General features: G+C 39.9%; 1 protein-coding gene across 4 annotated transcripts in view; it reads right to left on the bottom strand.

The window, feature by feature from the left end:
• Positions 1–16,959, bottom strand: part of Sirt1 (sirtuin 1) — a 24,964-nt gene extending 8,005 nt beyond the window's left edge. For 2 of the 4 annotated variants that reach the window (XM_074078990.1, XM_074078991.1), the window contains exons 1-5: positions 16,449–16,959; positions 14,162–14,278; positions 12,572–12,813; positions 9,718–9,870; positions 814–961 (exon numbers count right to left, since the gene is read on the bottom strand). In XM_074078990.1, coding sequence (XP_073935091.1) covers positions 814–961; positions 9,718–9,870; positions 12,572–12,813; positions 14,162–14,278; positions 16,449–16,887 — 1,099 coding nt within the window. In that variant the 5' untranslated portion in view covers positions 16,888–16,959. Of the gene's footprint in view, positions 1–813; positions 962–1,482; positions 1,608–9,717; positions 9,871–12,571; positions 12,814–14,161; positions 14,279–16,448 lie in introns of those variants that run through there. The other 2 variants (XM_074078992.1, XM_074078993.1) reach the window with 2 other exon arrangements.

The following is a 16,959-nucleotide window of genomic DNA, read 5'->3' as shown; positions in this document are numbered from 1 at the left end:
CTTTGGTTTCACAAACTAATGATGTCATTTCTTCATCCACAGCCAGTGTTACTTTTATAATTAGAAAAGATTAAAATAATTGAATGGCATGCAACTGCAGCATCTTGAAATCAAAAGTTCACTAACATTTGATGTTTTGTACAATTAAGCAGTAAGGCCAATACTTCTGGTTTCTTTTTTTTTTTCTAGTAGTATCAAGGTTTGAGCTCAGAGCCTAGCAAGTGCTCTACCACTTCAGTAAAGCTCGCAGCCCTTTTTTTGCTTCACTGTTTGGCTATATTGGTCTGGACCAATCCTCCTACCTATGCCTCCCTTGTAGCTGGGATGATACGTGCATGCCCATCACACCTGGTTTACTGTTTAAGATAGGGGTCTCACTTTTTGCCCAGACTGGCCTTGAACAGCAATCCTCCCAATCTCTGCCCTCCACAGCTGGGATTACATGCATGAACTGTACTGGGCTTCATTATTTTGCACTCTGTTAGGCTATTTACAATTATTAAGATAAACATTATTGCCAGGTGCTGGTGGCTCACATCTATAAATCCTAGCTACTCAGGAGGTAGAGATCAGGAGGATTGCAGTTTGAAGCCAGACCAGGCACAGTCCCATCACCAAAAAAAAAAAAAAAAAGCTGGTGGAGTGGCTCAAGGTGTAGATCCTGAATTCAAGCCCAAGTACTGCCAAAAAAAAGATAAACATTAAATAACACTGATGCTTGATCTCATTACTAGATGGCAGTAATGCTTTCTAATACTGATTTTTCCTATTTAACTAGACAAATTATAGAAAGTCATTTTGCAGTTTACTAACCATGACACTGAATTATCCTTTGGATTCCTGCGACCTGTTCCAAGGTGTCTATATTCTGAGTATAGTTGCGAAGCAGTTTTCCTTCCTTATCTGACAAGGCTATGAATTTATGACACAGAGATGGTTGGAACTGTCCAGGATATATTTCCTACATGGTGCAAAAGGTAGAAAACATTTACATTAATGAAATAAGTATAACAGATATCCTGCTTAGGTTTAACAAAAAGCTACCAAAGATAACCCCCAAGTATACTTTAAAAAACAAAATAAATGAGCATTTTAAAGCGTCTAAGTGGATGCAACACACACCTAGAAAAAGGACTGTTGCTATATGTACAAAACTCAGCAATTGAACTTGGCCCCTTCAAGAAAAGGATAAAGGTAACCCATAAATGTCTAATAAATGTTAACAGATATTTTAACATACGTCAGAAGTAATACACACCTTAAGATATCTAACTTTTTGTTGGCTGCAAATTCAGATTTTTCTTTAAGGGAAAGGGAAAACTTTACACTGAAATTACAGGTATCAAAGGTACGGTGACTTTTATTTAAAAAAAAACCTGAAAAAAAGCTGTCAACATAAGATTTAAAAACTTTTTTTTGATTCATCATTCATCATAAATATCAACCTGTTGGAAGTTTAAAGCTAAAGTTTTAATTCCTTACCAAAATTGTTTTCCTTCCACTGCACAGGCACATACTGGTATAGTATAGAGTTGCTCATGAATGTTGAGTTGCTGGATTTTGTGTGTGTGTTTTTCCCCCCAAATAATGCTTCAATGCTGTTTCTTCTTTAAAAACAAAGAATTCAGATATACACATGGCAAAAAGATCAGAGAGAAAGTATCAATTTTGGTCCTCCCAACTTTTGACAGTGTTTTCATTCAATTTCATTTAGTAAGTGACTATGGCAAAGGAAGTTTCTTCTCTACTTCTTTCTTTAAAGTAGTAGTGCTATCATCTACTTACTTCCTTACCATTCATTACAGGCTCTAACCCATCATAATGCTAGCAAAAAACTAGACACAACCGTATGTCCCTCAGCAGGGAACCGGTTGTATAAATATGCTACCTCCTTAACAGTGGAATTATGCAGCCATTAAAAGATTGAGGGAGCTCTAGATGCACTGACCTGGGAAAATGGTCCATGATATACATGAAAAAAGGCAACTTAGTCACCAGTGTGTACAGTTTGCTTTGGTTTGGTATTGGTATTAAGGAAAAATGGAAATTACATGCACGTACATAAAGATGTCTCCATATAAACAAATCAGGAAGAATACAAGTGAGCTATAAAGTTGGGGGAAACTTCACTTCTGACATTATATAAAAGAGTTAAATACTGAGATTAGAGATGACTTTACTTTTTAATACCTCAAATTTTAAAAATACTTCTGCCACAGATGGATAAGCTAATCTCATAACAACTATCACGTACATGTCTGTACACTGGTAAAGTATGTCCCTACATTCTAATGTTTATTAAAAACAAACTCATGGGCTGGGGGCTTGGCTCAAGTAATAGATTATATGCCTAGTAAGCAAGAAGGCCTGAGTTCAAACACTAGTACCACCAAAAGAACTCACAATTCTTTGTAATTTAAGAAACAAGACAATGCACACAGCAAGTAGCAAGTGAGGAGGAGCTTATTTTTTGAAGTCAATTTTAGTTTTATAGAAAACTAAAAGGAACATTATGTTTTGGGTTGCTATTGAGTTGTGCTAAACCAACCAATGTCTCCTATCCAGGATGCTTTGTTCTAATATATTTACATTCAGGAAATTATAAACATCACAGTATCTTTATTAAAGTTTCTTCTGGAAATAGCTTTTAGAATATTTTGCCCACTAAAAGAAGCTAGGCAAGAGATAAAATAGGATTTCTAAATTAGTGGCAAAGTGGTAAGAGCATACCTAACAAAGGAATGACTAACTCCAGGGCATGGTTAGGAAGCAACTGAGTACCAAAGACTATTCTATTCCCTCCTTGAGTTTAATTATATGTCTTACCCACCCTCTTTTAAAGGAAAGAATAAGAAATACAGATATGTGCAACACTAGATTTATACCTCTACACTCCAATTTCCCAGTACTTCCACCTGTAATAGTTCAAGGTAGTTTAGCCCTTATGAATCAATTCCTGTTTTGAGAATAATTCATAAAGAACTTTTGTCTTACAGGTCTTCATTTTACAAGTAAGAACTTAAATGATGAGTCTTGACACTGTGCTTTCTTTCAGATGAAGTGGGCTGTATTTAAATTATTAAAATTAAATGTGGTATTTGAACTAAGGAATATAATCAGAACTTATTATTCTGAAAGGACAATTTTAATAGAAAATACTTCTAAGAAAGACTCTTACTCTGAGAAGTTTGCTGAAAACCAAATTGATTGGGATACAACTCACAGACAAAATATGGATTAATTCTCCCAAGTAGAACTGTGATATGTTAGCCCTCTCAAATCTGAACCCCTTCAAGTCCTTTAAGAAACCAATCATTAGTGTTAGGCCATTCTTCTGAGAACACAGGTTTAAAACCTATCAAACAGCCCTGCTTCCCACACAGCTGTCTAAAAACATGAATAATTCAGTAATTTGCAACCAATATGGTCAAAGCTCAGAATTACCCAATATAGTTGAGTTTTCATGCAAAAACAATAGTGCTACCTATTTTTTTCCTTTCTCAATTTTCTAGCACCATGAATAGAAGACCTAAAGGCAGGGGTATAACTGCATCCCCTAAGGATTAAAAGGATTCAAAGTTTGAGTTTACAGAGCAGAGGAGGTAGTAATTGGTTTTAAAAAACTAGAACCTAAATTCTCCACACTATAAAGAGAAGTGAGGGCTGGTGATGTAGCTCAGTGGTAGAGCACTTGCCTAACATTTGGGAGGCCTTGGATTGGATCCCCAGCACTGCCTAAACATACAAAAAAAAAAAAAAAAAAAAGTGAAACATAAATCCATTACACAAAAACACACCGGAATTGAATACTCAAATACCCTGACTCATCAATACTTACTACTAAAGTTAGCTGCCTTGACAAATTAAACTTCATTTAAGTTTAATCTAGTTCCCTCAGGAACCTATACAGCAGCATGCTTTTTCCATACAGGGCCACCAAATACAAGTATTTTAGGCATTACAGGCTATACAGTTTCTGTCCATATGGTCTCTGTCACAACCTGTCGGCTCTGGCATTGGAAAAACACAGCCATATACAACATGAGACTGGCTGTGCTCCAAAAAAAACCCTTTATGGTCAAGAATTTCACATAACGTTCATGTAGTATGAAATATTATTCTTTTGACAATTTCCCCCATCCATTTAAAAATTCTAGCTTGGGAGGTGGGGGTAGGTTGTAAAGATATTGGTTAAAGAATACAAAGCCTACATTTGAAAATTGCAAATGGAAAAATGAGACCTGTTGAAACTATTCCAGGAATAGGGGGAGGAGGGAAAAGAATGGTGGAGGGGGTGAATTCAAGTATTATAAATTGTAAGAACTTTCATAAATGTCACAAAGTACCCCCAGTATAGCAATAATTTTTAAAAATTTTTTAATAAATGGTAAAAATTTTATTTATTTATTTTTTTGGGGGGTGGCACTGGGGTTTGAACTTAGGGCCTCATAGTTGCTAGACAGGCACTCTACCACTTGAGCCACTCCACCAGACCAAGACAGATTTTAAATCTTCTGTTCATAAAAAAAAAAAAAAAAAAAAAAAATTAAAGCAATGGACATTTAGCTTGATATAGCCATTCCATAGAGTACATATATCAAAACACAATAGGCCGGGTGCAGTGGCTCACTTCTGTCATCCCAACTACTTGGAGAGGAAGATAGGAGGAACATGGTTTGAAGCCAGCCCCAGCAAAAGTTAGTAAGCCCCTATCGAAGAACAAGCCAGGCATGGTGGTACATGTCTGTAATCCCAGCTATACAGCAGGAAGAGGCAGGAGGATAGCAGTCTGGGGCCAGTCTGGGCAAAAGCTCAAGACCTTATCTGAAAAATAACTAAAGCAAAAACAGCCGCAGGCATGGCTCAAGTGGTAGAACTCTTCTATCAAGTGCAAGACCCTAAGTTCAAAAAACCAGTACCACCAAAAATAATGCTGCACACCACAAAAATTTACAATTTTTTTCTATCTAAATAAATAGATTTGTAGCTCACAGGCTGTACCAAAACAGGTAGTGGGTCAATTTGGATTGGTTCCACATGATTTTAAAACATAAACAGCCTTCTTTTTTAAGAGTATGCTAATCCCTACATTAACCTAACAGAATTTTGATTAGTAAAGCTCTCAGTTACTACTTAATGAACTTTTAGCATGTACTTGGCATAACATAAGCACTTATACTTCACATTTATTATAATACCACAGAGAAGACTGAAGGCTAGGTCTTTACATTTTTAAAGGGCTGTAAAGAAAAACAAAGAACATCTGGCAGAGACCCTATGGAGTCCAAGAAACCTGGCTACTCACAGAAAGTTGGCTGACCCTGCCTGCTCTAGATTTGCATCACCTCCATTTTGCAAATGAAAAATCCGATGCACAGAAATAATTTGCCATTTGGGTTACAAGAGCCAGTAACTAGCAGCATTATCATCCAAACCTAGTTGTGACATGAAATCTTACTGTCTTTTCAACATTTGATCCCTCAACCTCAAATTTTCTATTTCTCTTTTGATACAAGAAACATTTCTCTTAAGTATTACAAAGAAGGATAACTCATCAAGACTACAGACTAATTTAAAGTTCACCTTATTTTGTTCATTTTCCTAAAATTACTGGTGCCTAGACTTCCAGTAAGTCAGCATAAAAACACTCTTCATAACATAAAAAAATTCCTAAAAATCAGTATGAAAAAAAGCACTGAAGTAGCAAATGGCTAACAGCAAAAAAATCAATTCAAAGATACACAGACAGTAGTAAAAAGCAGTCCTGTTGGGCTGGTGGAGTGGGTCAAGTGGTAGAACGGCTGCCTATCAAGTGTGAGGCCCTGAGTTCAAACCCTACTACTAGCATTAAAAAAAAAAAAAAAAGGTCCTCTATGCTAATTCAAACAGAACACTAGGGGCTGGAGGAAGTATAGCTCAGTGACGAGCATGTATTTAGCATGCACAAAGCCCTCAGCAAAATTCCCAGCACAACACACACCACACACACACAAAGCCAGAAGACTAATACAAGATTGCTAATTTTATACCTATTTTACTGATAGTGTCAAAATTACCCAACAACCCTAGATATTACAAAAAAAAAAATCTAATAGCCACTAATAGGAGACTGATTTAATATATGTGGTACCACTATAAAATAGACAAGTATACAGTGCAGCCATTTTTTTATTTTTGCAGTACAGGGATTTTGAACTCGTGTCCTCACACTTGCTAGGTAGGCACTCTTACCACTTGAGCCAAGCCCCCAGCCCCTTTTGGTTTGGTTTTGAGAGAGGGTCTTGCTTTATACCAGGCTGGCCTGTACCACAATCCTATTTATGCTTCCCCATACAGCTGGAATGACAGGCACATGCCAACAGGCACACACCAACATGTCCAGCCACACACTGAGATGGGGATTTTATGAAATATTTGCTGATCTGGCTTAAATTGCAATCCTTCTAAATCTCTGCTTCCCAAGTAGCTAGGATTACAGGTTTGAGCCACCAAGCCAAATCTTCCTTTTATTTATTTATTTATATTATTATTTATTTTTCCTTTTAATTTTTGGTGGGAAAGGAGCTTGAACTCAGGGCTTTGCACCTGCAAAGTAGTTGCTCTACTGCTTGAGACACACCTCCAGCCCATTTTGCTCTAGCTTTTTTCAAGATGGAGTCTTGCCAACTATTTTATTTGCCTAGGCTGGTCTTGAATGGTGATACTCCCAATCTCAGTCTCCCAATTAGTCAGGACTACAGGCATGAGCCACTGGTGCCTGGCTTTTTTTTTTTTTTTAAATATAAGTATATTGTTAACTAGTAGTATGAAAGTATTTCCAAGAACATTTAAGGGAAAAGGGAAGCAAGGTAGGGAATACTTTATCTGTTGGTAATCATTTTTAAAATATTTATTTTAAATGTAAATTGGGCATAGTGGTACAAGCCTGTAATCTGGTCTGCCCAAGAGGCTAAGATAAGAGGAACATGGTTCAAGGCTAGTAAGAAACTCTATCCCAAACAGTAACTGGGCATGGTGGCACATGCCTGTCATCCCAGCTATCAGGAGACCAAGATTAGGAGAATCAAGGTTCCAGGTCAGGCCAGGCAAAAAAAAAAAGTTGGCAAAACCTCATCTCAATGGTGGCACATGCCTGTCATCCCAGCTACAAGTGTAAAATGGGAGAATTGTGGTCCAGGCAATCTAGGCAAAAAATAAGACCCTATCTCCAAAATAACCTGAGTAAAAAGGGCTGGAAGCAGAGTGCCTGCCTAGCAGGCACAAAGCTCTGAGTTCAAACCCCTGTATTGCCAAAGGGGAAAAAAAAACTTAAGCTGACTTGGACTGGGCATGGTGGTACAGACCTTGTGACCCCAGCTACTCAGGAGGTGAAGAGCAGAAGGATCATGGTTCAAGACCAGCCCAGGCAAAGTAGGCAAGACCCTCATCTCAAGCTAAGGATGGTCATGCATGCCTATAATCCCAGCTAGGAGGCATAGGTAAGAGGACCACAATCCAAGGCCAGTCTTGGGAAAGAAAAAAAAAAATACAAGACCCTATCTGAAAAATAACTGTAAGCAAAAAAATGGCTGGGAACTGACTCAAGTAAGGCACCTTATTCAAACTCTAGCACCACTCAAAAACAGAAAAACATGAAAATGTATTGTGGAATTTTTGTATTTGAGGATAGGAGGGGGATAAAAAAAAATCAGCCTTCTCATATACTTCTGATGGGAGTTATATTTCATTTCAACTTTTTCTAGTACCAAGAAAGCAAAATATGTCAAGAACTTTTAAGAAAAAGTGAACTAAGGTCTTGCTATGTTACCCAGGCTTGGCCTGAAAGTCCTGGACTCAAGTGACCTCCTGGCCTAAGCCTCCAGAGTAGAGGCCTGCACCACTGCATCCTGTTTCCAAGTTATACCCAGGTGCCAGTGGCTCACACTGTAATACTAACTACTCAAGATGCTGAGATCAGCAGGATCATAGTTCAAAGCCAGCCCCAAGCAAATAGTTCAAGAGACCCTATCTCGAAAAACCCAACACAAAAACATGGCTGGTGGAGTAACTCAAGATGAAGGCCCTGAGTTCAAACCACAGTACCGCAAAAAAAAAAAAAAAAAAAATTCAAATTATTTGGAAAACTCATCTTGATTGTATAATTTTCAAATTTAGTTTTCATTTCACTAATTATATTCAGTAATTGTAAGTTTTCCTTTTTATTTGAACACATTTGGTATACAACTTGGATGAAACTTTACAATCTTCACAAAGCTTCTCCTACAGTTATGTAACTATATCACATGATATGAAAGAAGATGAAGACAGATTTTAAAATTCAGATTCATACCAGGCACCAGTGGCTCATGCCTGTAATCCTAGCTACTTGGGGATGGCTGAGATCAGATTGCAGTTTGAGGCCAGCCCAAGCAAATAGTTTGTGAAACCCCATTTCCAAAACAGCCACAGTAAAATGTGGCTCAAGTGGAAGAACACCTGCTTTCCAAGTGTGAAGCCCTGAGTTCAAATCCCAGTTCCACCAATAAAATAAACAAGTAAAATTCAGACTCATTAACTTTATTTCTAGTTTCATTAAAGAAGTCTCTAGTACAAAGGAGTCTTTCAAATAAATTTCCAAGTTTAATCTTTCTGTAAGAGTAAACTACAGGAAAAAAAACCCGAAGATTTGTAATGACTAAAATCTCTTCAGCAAAGTATAATGGTCATTCAACTTTACACTCTACGGGAGAGCTATACAATAGATATTTATAAGCCATGCATGTACATTTTCAATTTTCTAGCAATCATACCAAAAAAGTGAACATTTCAAATATATTTTACTTGATACAAAAATCAAAGGTTTTTTTTTTTTTTGTTTTTTTGAGGCAGGGTCTCACTTTGTAGTCCAGGCTGGTCTCGTATTTATGACTCTCCTGTCTCTGCCCCGCAAGTTCTGAGATCACAGGTATGTGCAACTACACCTGACTCTTGAAGATTTTATTTCCACATATATAATCGATATTTGTTAGTAAATGAAATATTTTATAGTTTTTCTCTAGAATGGTTCCAAAAATCCTGTATGTCTTCTGTACTTATGTCAACACATTTCAAGCACTCGAAGGCCACATGATAGTGAATCGGATGCTAACTCTAGAGACTGTGGGATAGAATAAGGTTCCTCTGCAGTCTGTTGACAAAAATGCAACCAGAATCTTCTTTACCCCTAATTACAAATGACTTTTCAGTCATATGCTTGTGTATCAAAACCTGGCTACTACAAAACATACCAGAGTAGGTGTTACAACCTTAATGACTTAAAAACATTAAGAGTCAAAATAGTTGCATCAATTTTACATGGTCTATGAAATCTCCAGAAAAAAAGGCAAAAATAAAGAACATGAATGAAGTACATCATTTAAAAAAATGACACTGTTCCATTTATAAAAATAAAATCAATCCTACAATGAATATAAATTACGACTCTAGTGAGTGATCTCACAACATGTAGTACTAATATCCAATTTACTAGACAATAAATGATGAGCTTAAGAAGCCTGCACATGAGGGCTGGGGATGTAGCTCAGTTGGTAGAACACTCACCCAGCATGCATGAACCCCTGGGTTCTATCCCCAGCACCACCACAAAAAAAAAAAAGAAAAAAAAAAAATAGCCTATACATGAGCAAAGTACTTTTTCATGAGAGGAAGCCACATGAGCAATTATAAAGTTAGTAGTACCTTTGCAAACTTGAAGAATGGTCTTGGATCTTTCCTGAAATATTCAATATCAAACATTGCTTGAGGATCTGGAAGATCTGGGAAGTCTACTGCAAGGCGAGCATAAATACCATCTCTTGACCTGAAGTCAGGTATTCCACATGAGACAGATACCTGAAATATACATGGCACAAAATTTGTACAGTTAAATCTACATTCATCATTAGTGGTTCTCTTACTATACAATTTTAGAGAAGAGCTAAAAAAAAAAAGTTTTAGTTTAAAACTTCTTTTGAGGAACACAGATACTGCCCCACTCTCATTTTAAACAGAAGTAAAATACCCAAATAAATGAGTATAATTAAATCCACCACATATTCTGTTTTTAGTGTAGCTAAGGAATTTTTAAGTTGGGCTAATTTTAAACCTCTTAACATTTAATTGACAAATTAAAGCAATTGCAATTTGATTGAAAAGGGAGTAAATAAATTTAAACAAATATTTAAATTAGAAAACAGGCAAGAATTTCTATTACAGATAATTATTTCCAAAGAAATCATTTTTATATGGTCACCATTCTACTATCTCAAGAATACTAAATTTCAGTCAGGCACTGGTGTTCATGCCTATTATCCTAGCTACTTGGGAGGCTGAGATCGGAAGACCTCAGTTTGAGGCCAGCCCAGGCAAAGAGTTCATGAGACCCTATCTCCAAACTAACCTCAGCAAAATAGAGTAGAGGTGTGGCTCAAGCAGTAGAGCACCTGCTCTGCAATGGCAAAGCTGAGTTCAAACCCCAGTCCCACAAAAAAAAAAAAAAAGCCTAATTTTCTGTAGGTCATGCACAGGTGGCTCATGCCTATAATCCCAGCTACTTAGGAAGCAGAGATCAGGAGGATCACAGTTTGAAGCCAGCCCAGGCAAATCTTGAAAATACCCAACATAAAACAGGGCTGGTGGAGAGATTTAAGCGGTAGAGCGCCTGCCTAGGCAAGTGGGAGTCCCTGAGTTCAAATCCCAGTACCATCAAATTAAAAAACAAAAAAAAAACCCATTATGTTGTAAGCAGCATGGTAGCACACACCTGTAACCTGAGCATTGAGGATCCAAGGTGAGGCCCAAGGATCGCAGTTTGAGGCCAGTCTGGACTATACAGTGAGTCTGAGGACTACATGGTAAGGCTGTCTCAAAAAAAAAAAAAAAAAAAAAAAAAAAAAAACAAGAAAAACCAGCCGGGCACTTAACTTGGTGGTTCACAATCGCAGAAGGCTGAGAGGTAAGGAGGATCATGATTTCAGACCATCTTGAGCAAACACATTTGTTATACCCCATCTCCATAGAAAAAGCTAGGTGCAGTGGTGTCCATCTGTCATCCCAGCTACTAGAAAGCATAAAACAGGAGGACGAGCAGGGCACCAGTGGCTCATGCCTATAATCCTAGCTACTCAGGAGGCAGAGATTAGGAGGACTACGGTTCAAAGCCAGCCTGGGCAAATAGTTGGAGAACCTAGTTTAAAACAAAACAATGGGCTGATGGAGTGGCTCAAGGTATAGGCCCTGAGTTCAAACTCCAGCACCCCGCCCCCAAAAACACCAGGAGGATGGCAGTCCAAGTTGGCCTGGGTAAAAAGTTCTCCAAAATAACTAGAGCACAAAGGACTGGAAGTGTGGCTCAAATAGTAGAATGTCTGTCTGGCAAGCATGAAACCGTAAGTTCAAACCCCAGTACCACCAAATTAATAATCAAAAAAAAAAAAAAAAAAAAACCCAAAATAAAATACTACACTGCAAGATGAGCACACTGGTATATGCCTATAGTCACAGTTACTCAGGCACAAGCAGGAAGACCACTTAAGACCAGTTCCACCACCAATCTGGACAGTATGGAGAGATTCTGTCTCAAAAACAAACAAAACGACAAATAGCCCTATCTCAAAAAAAGGAAAGGGATGCACAGGGTTAGGTATGTAAGCTCAGCCAGTGTCACCAAAAAAATAAGATTAAAAAAAAAAGATTTACAGACTATACTTTTTCTACAAATCCTGACATTTCAGAAGGGGAATTTAGAAGTTATATTTTATTTCACAAATTTTGTTGGAGTTGAGACCACCTTGACCTCAAAGTAAAATGTACTTATCTAAATCATATTTGTGAACAAAATCTACTCTGAGGCGGGGGGGGGGGGGGGCGTATAACACACACCCAGAACAGGCTTAGCAATTCCAGGCCCTGGGTTTGATCCCCAGGACCAAAAATAATACTAAACTATTCCTGATGATCATTTAAGCAATAACCTTTCACAACTCAAAATGGCAGAAAACAGGACTGAATTTTACTCCAGCAATTGCTCTGGCTGCTAACATGTATTATATTTTGTACTCAACACATACTGCAACAGCCTTAGGTGAGACAGGTAAAAAATGTCAAGTCAGTAATCCTCTCATCTCAGTTTTAAACAGAGGAAAGGCAGGAAGGAATGTGTCACCTTCCTAACACTAAACTCTTCATTTGTGACTATCAGTTCATGGTTTCTCCATGAGAACTGACAAAATATCCAGTATCTCCACCAGCCTTTTACATAACTTAACACAAGTTATAATCTCTGCACCTCCTTTAATGTAGATATCTATAATGTACGTAAAAATCTTGCCTAACTACACTTACCTATCATACTATAAATAGACAAAAACAAGTAGAGTGTTTTTGTAAAAACTGAACCAATTTAGCAACTACTGCTGTCCTCAGTTTTTGGCAATCTCATCCATTATCACTGAGAATTCACTTTTCTAAACCAGAAAAATGTTCTGTAATTGGGAGTATGAAAATACATACATTACCTCTCCCTTTTACTAAGTGTTTTATACATCTTACATACCCCAGCTCCAGTCAGAACTATTATTTTTTTGCACTCTTGAAGTAGTTTCACAGCATCTTCAATTGTATTAATGTCTTTCCTTTTTTTCCTTTTTGGTGGTTCTGAAAGAATATTAATAACAATCTGCCATAGTGTCATATCATCCAATTCAGGTGGAGGAAGTGTTTCTGGCAGTAAATCTTTAAGAATCGTTCGAGGGTCTGTGCCAATCATGAGATGTTGCTGAACAAAAGTATATGGGCCTACATTAAGGAGAAAAAAGAATTAGATCAAGTTCAAGTAACTAAAAAAAAGAAAAAAAACTCACCTCATTTATTTTCTGAGATAATGAGATTGCAATCCATAAGGTTTTACACAAAGTAAGAAAATGCAATTTAAAGATATTTTGTCCTTAATATACTCTCACAGTTAATACCCCTCAAGGAGATTGGGGAGATCTAATGAAGAGGGCTCCCTTAAAGCTGTAAGCATACATGTATTTTTAAGAGTCAAAATAGCCAGATCCAAGGGCTCACACCTGTAATCCTAGCAACTCAGGAGAAAGAGGTCAGGAGTATTACGGTTTAAGGCCAGTCCCAGGCAAACAGTTCAATTCTACAGACCCTATTTCAAAAATACCCAACACAAAAAAAGGGCAGGAGGAATGGCTCAAGCATATTGAGCACCTGCCCACCAAGCATGGGGCCCTGAGTTCAAACCCCAGGACCACAAAAAAAATAAAGTCAAAATAAAGAGGTGGAGGGGTGACTGAGTGGTAGAACTTCATGTGCTTAGCATTCATAAGGTCCTCAGTTTAATCCCCAGCACTTAGAAAAAAAAAGGGGGGGGGGGACTAACTACCAGAATTAAGTTTTTATGGTTAAGAATCTAGAAATATATACCATAGTTTGTAACAGAGGTACTTATTTTCAGCACTAATAATTCTTTCACTCTTAAGTTTCTCAGATTAGTGTTGTCTAGCTTGAGAAAATCAGAAGTATTATGATATTAAGGAGGAATCAATTATGTTTAATCAATCCATTTGACAAAAAGTGAGAACACAAGAAAAAGATCCCCTTCAGCACAGTTGTATTACAGGGCTGAGGATGCAGCTCAACAGTAGCACTTGCCTACCTAGCACATGCAAGCCCTCAGTTCCAGCTCTAGCACCACGAAAGACAGTTATGATATGCCTTTGCTGTAAAAATCTGATAATGTAGAACTGGGAGTGTAGTTCAGAGGTTAGCGTTGCCTAGCATGTGCAAGGCTCAAGTTTGATCTCCAGCACTGAAAAAAACCATCTTACCACATACCTGAAAACATAAATCCTGATTAAAGGGTTTCAAAATTGGTATAAAAGAAAAAGGCATGCTGGGTGCTGGTGGCTCATCCCTATAATCCTAGCTACTCAGGAGGCAGAGATCAGAAGGTTTGAGGTTCAAGGTAGCCCAGGCAGCAAAAACCTTATCACAAAAATACCAACACAAAAAAGGGCTACTTGATGATTCAAATGGTAGAGCATCTACCTAGCAAGTGGAGGCCCTGAGTTCAAATCCTAGTACCAAAAAAAAAAAAAGGCATTTATTCCAAAGCTGCACAACTCAACCATACCTATCCGTGGCCTTGGAGTCCAGTCACTAGAGCTTGCATGAGAAGCTCTGTCATCCTCATCACTTTCACAGGAATGAAAGCCATTAGTAATAATTTCGTTGCTGAACAGAAGGTTATCTGCAAAAGAAACAAAAGTAACTCAAGACTGTTAAAACAATCTGCATCTAAAATGAATAAAGACCTACAGTAGTTATGATGTAATCATTTTCAGAGACTAAAGCACTGAACGTTCATACTGCATATATATACACGTAATGCCTATTGTGGGGGGGTCAGAGAGTACCATTCACCAGAGTAGTTTCATTATCTTTAGGGATTCTACTAAGAATCTAAGTTTCAGTCCATCAAAATCTACAAATAGGCTGGGATGTGGTTCAAGTAGCAGAGCCATAGGCCCAATGGCCAGAATCTAAAAGCTCCAATACCACAAAACAACAAAAAAAAAATCTACAAACAAAAGTGTCTTTTTTTTTTTTTTTCTTTTTTGGTGAGACCAGGGTTTGAACTCAAGTCAAGGCTTCACACTTGCAAAGCAGACTACCTCTTGAGCCACATCCAGTCCATTTTGCTTTAGCTATTTTGGAGATGTCTTGAACTATTTACCCAGACTGGCCTCAAACCTCAATCCTTCCTATGTCAGCCTCCCAAGTTCCTAGGATTACAGGTGTGGGACACCGGTGCCCAACCTGCTTCTGCACCAGTGGCTCACACTTGTAATTCTAGCTACTCAGGAGGCAGAGATCAAGAGGATCACAGTGTGAAGACAGCTGGTCAAACAGTTTGAGAGACCTATCTGGAAAAAACCTTCACCAAAAAAAAGGGGAGCTGATGGAGTGCCTCATGGTGAAGTTCAAACCCCAGTACTGCCAAAAAAAAAAGCTATGCCAGTACTCAGAATTGGGGACAGGAAAATCAAGAGCTCAAAGGCTTCATAGTGAGTTCCAGGCCAGCATGGACTATAAAAACCTGTCTCAAAAGATTTAAAAATTTTAATTGAAACAGAAGAGGTGGGCCTGGGATGATCAATGGTCAAGCACTTTTGAAGCTCTGGGTTTGATCCCCAGCATCTTAAAAAAATTTTTTTAAAGTAGCAATTTAGTTAAACTGAATTCATCAATCACAAGTAAAGGAGTTTGTGAAAACTGTCTAACAGAAACATAGCCACAGATGTTCATCATAAAATCCCTAGCAGTTTGCACACTTTTTTTTAAATCCAGACAGGGTCTCCCTACGTAGCCCAGGCTGGTTTCGAACTCGAGGTCCTTATGCCTTGACCTCCAGACTGCTGTGAAGTTTTCACTTTTATCTAATGCTAAACATACTAAGGTATCTTTGCGTTACTCATTTCCCCTACTAAGTTGTGTGGTTCGAATTCCTCAGGCACACGTTATCCTTTACACACCTGGCCAAATGGCCCACGAAATGGATCTGACACAAACACTGAAGACTCACGCCTATTCAGGACAAAAACTGGTCTGATCAAAATAAGACACTGACAACTAACTAATAAGGATGTTTAAAAAAGAAAAGAAAAGAAACCCTAAAAGATGACAGAACACATTCAACAACTTTGGCTTCCGTATGCTAAAAGTATGTCGATTTATCTTTCAGAAACACACATATACAAAATAGATGTATTTAACCTAAAACCTTCCCAAGAACATGATCAGAAGAAAACCAACATTCATAAAGTATCTCCAAAAGCACTACAGCACATTAACTCTCGGGCTCCCAACGTCAACTGCATCACAGCGAAGTAAATTTCTTTGAAAACAGCCACGTTCTTTCCATTTTGAAAGCTCTACCTTTGCGAACACCTTTGCTCTGTTCACAATGCTAACTCCAAGTCTTAAGAAAAACTACAGACCCCCTCCGAAATAAATAACTGCACAGGTGTCGGTCTGCAAATGCAACTGCATAAGGTCGACCAACGGGAGGGGCAAAATGCCGCAGACTTAAAGTGCGCTGGAAGGAAAAAAGAAGAGTCTTTAACAAAAGCACAAGGCTACAAGAGGAGGGGGAGAGAACTTGTTTCAAACACCACTGCGCGCACCTCGGAGGCAGCCTGCCGGCGGCGGCGCACACACAGGGCGGCACGGCGGGCTGGAGGCGGCCCCGCAGCTCCAGGGAGCCGTTCAGCCGAGGCCAGGGCGGCGGGGGCGAGGGGACGCCGCCCAGCCCGCACGGAGCCCCCGGCCCGCCCCAGAGCCCCCCACCCCGCGCCACGAGGGCCCCGGGAGGGGAGCGGGGATGCGCAGTCCCGGCCGCCAGCCCGCGCCCTGCGCACCTCGGTACCCAATCGCCGCCGCCGCCTCTTCCTCGTCCTCACCCTCCTCCTCCTCGTCGTCGTCGTCGTCGTCGTCGTCGTCGTCGTCGAAGTCGTCGGCCGGTGGCGGCTCCCGGGCTAGGCCCTGCAGGCCCGGCCCATTGTCTCCGTCTCCGGCCGCGGCCGTCGCCGGGGCCTCCAGCTCCCCGCCCGCCGCCGCCGCCGCCGCCGCCTCCGCTGCCTCCCGCCACAGCGCCGCCGCGGCCGCCGCCGGCACCTCCCGCTCCGGGGCCGCCCCACTGGACTCGCCCGGGCTCCGCCCGAGCCCCGGACCGTCTCTCCGCGGTCTCTTGCGGAGCGGCTCCCCGGCGGGCGGCGACGCGGTCTCCCTCTCGGCCGCCGCCGCCGCCGCGGAGGGGGAACCGCCGGGCTGAAGGGCGAGCGCCGCCTCGTCCGCCATCTTCCAACTGCCTCTCTGGCCCTCCTCCCTCGCCTCCTCTGCTCCCGCTCGACGCGCGGCTCTGGCGCCCCC

This window comes from Castor canadensis, chromosome 7 (assembly GCF_047511655.1).
Source record: "Castor canadensis chromosome 7, mCasCan1.hap1v2, whole genome shotgun sequence".
NCBI classification, from domain to species: domain Eukaryota; kingdom Metazoa; phylum Chordata; class Mammalia; order Rodentia; family Castoridae; genus Castor; species Castor canadensis.
Note: the sequence above shows the minus strand (reverse complement) of the source record. Positions and strands in the feature narration are given on the sequence as shown.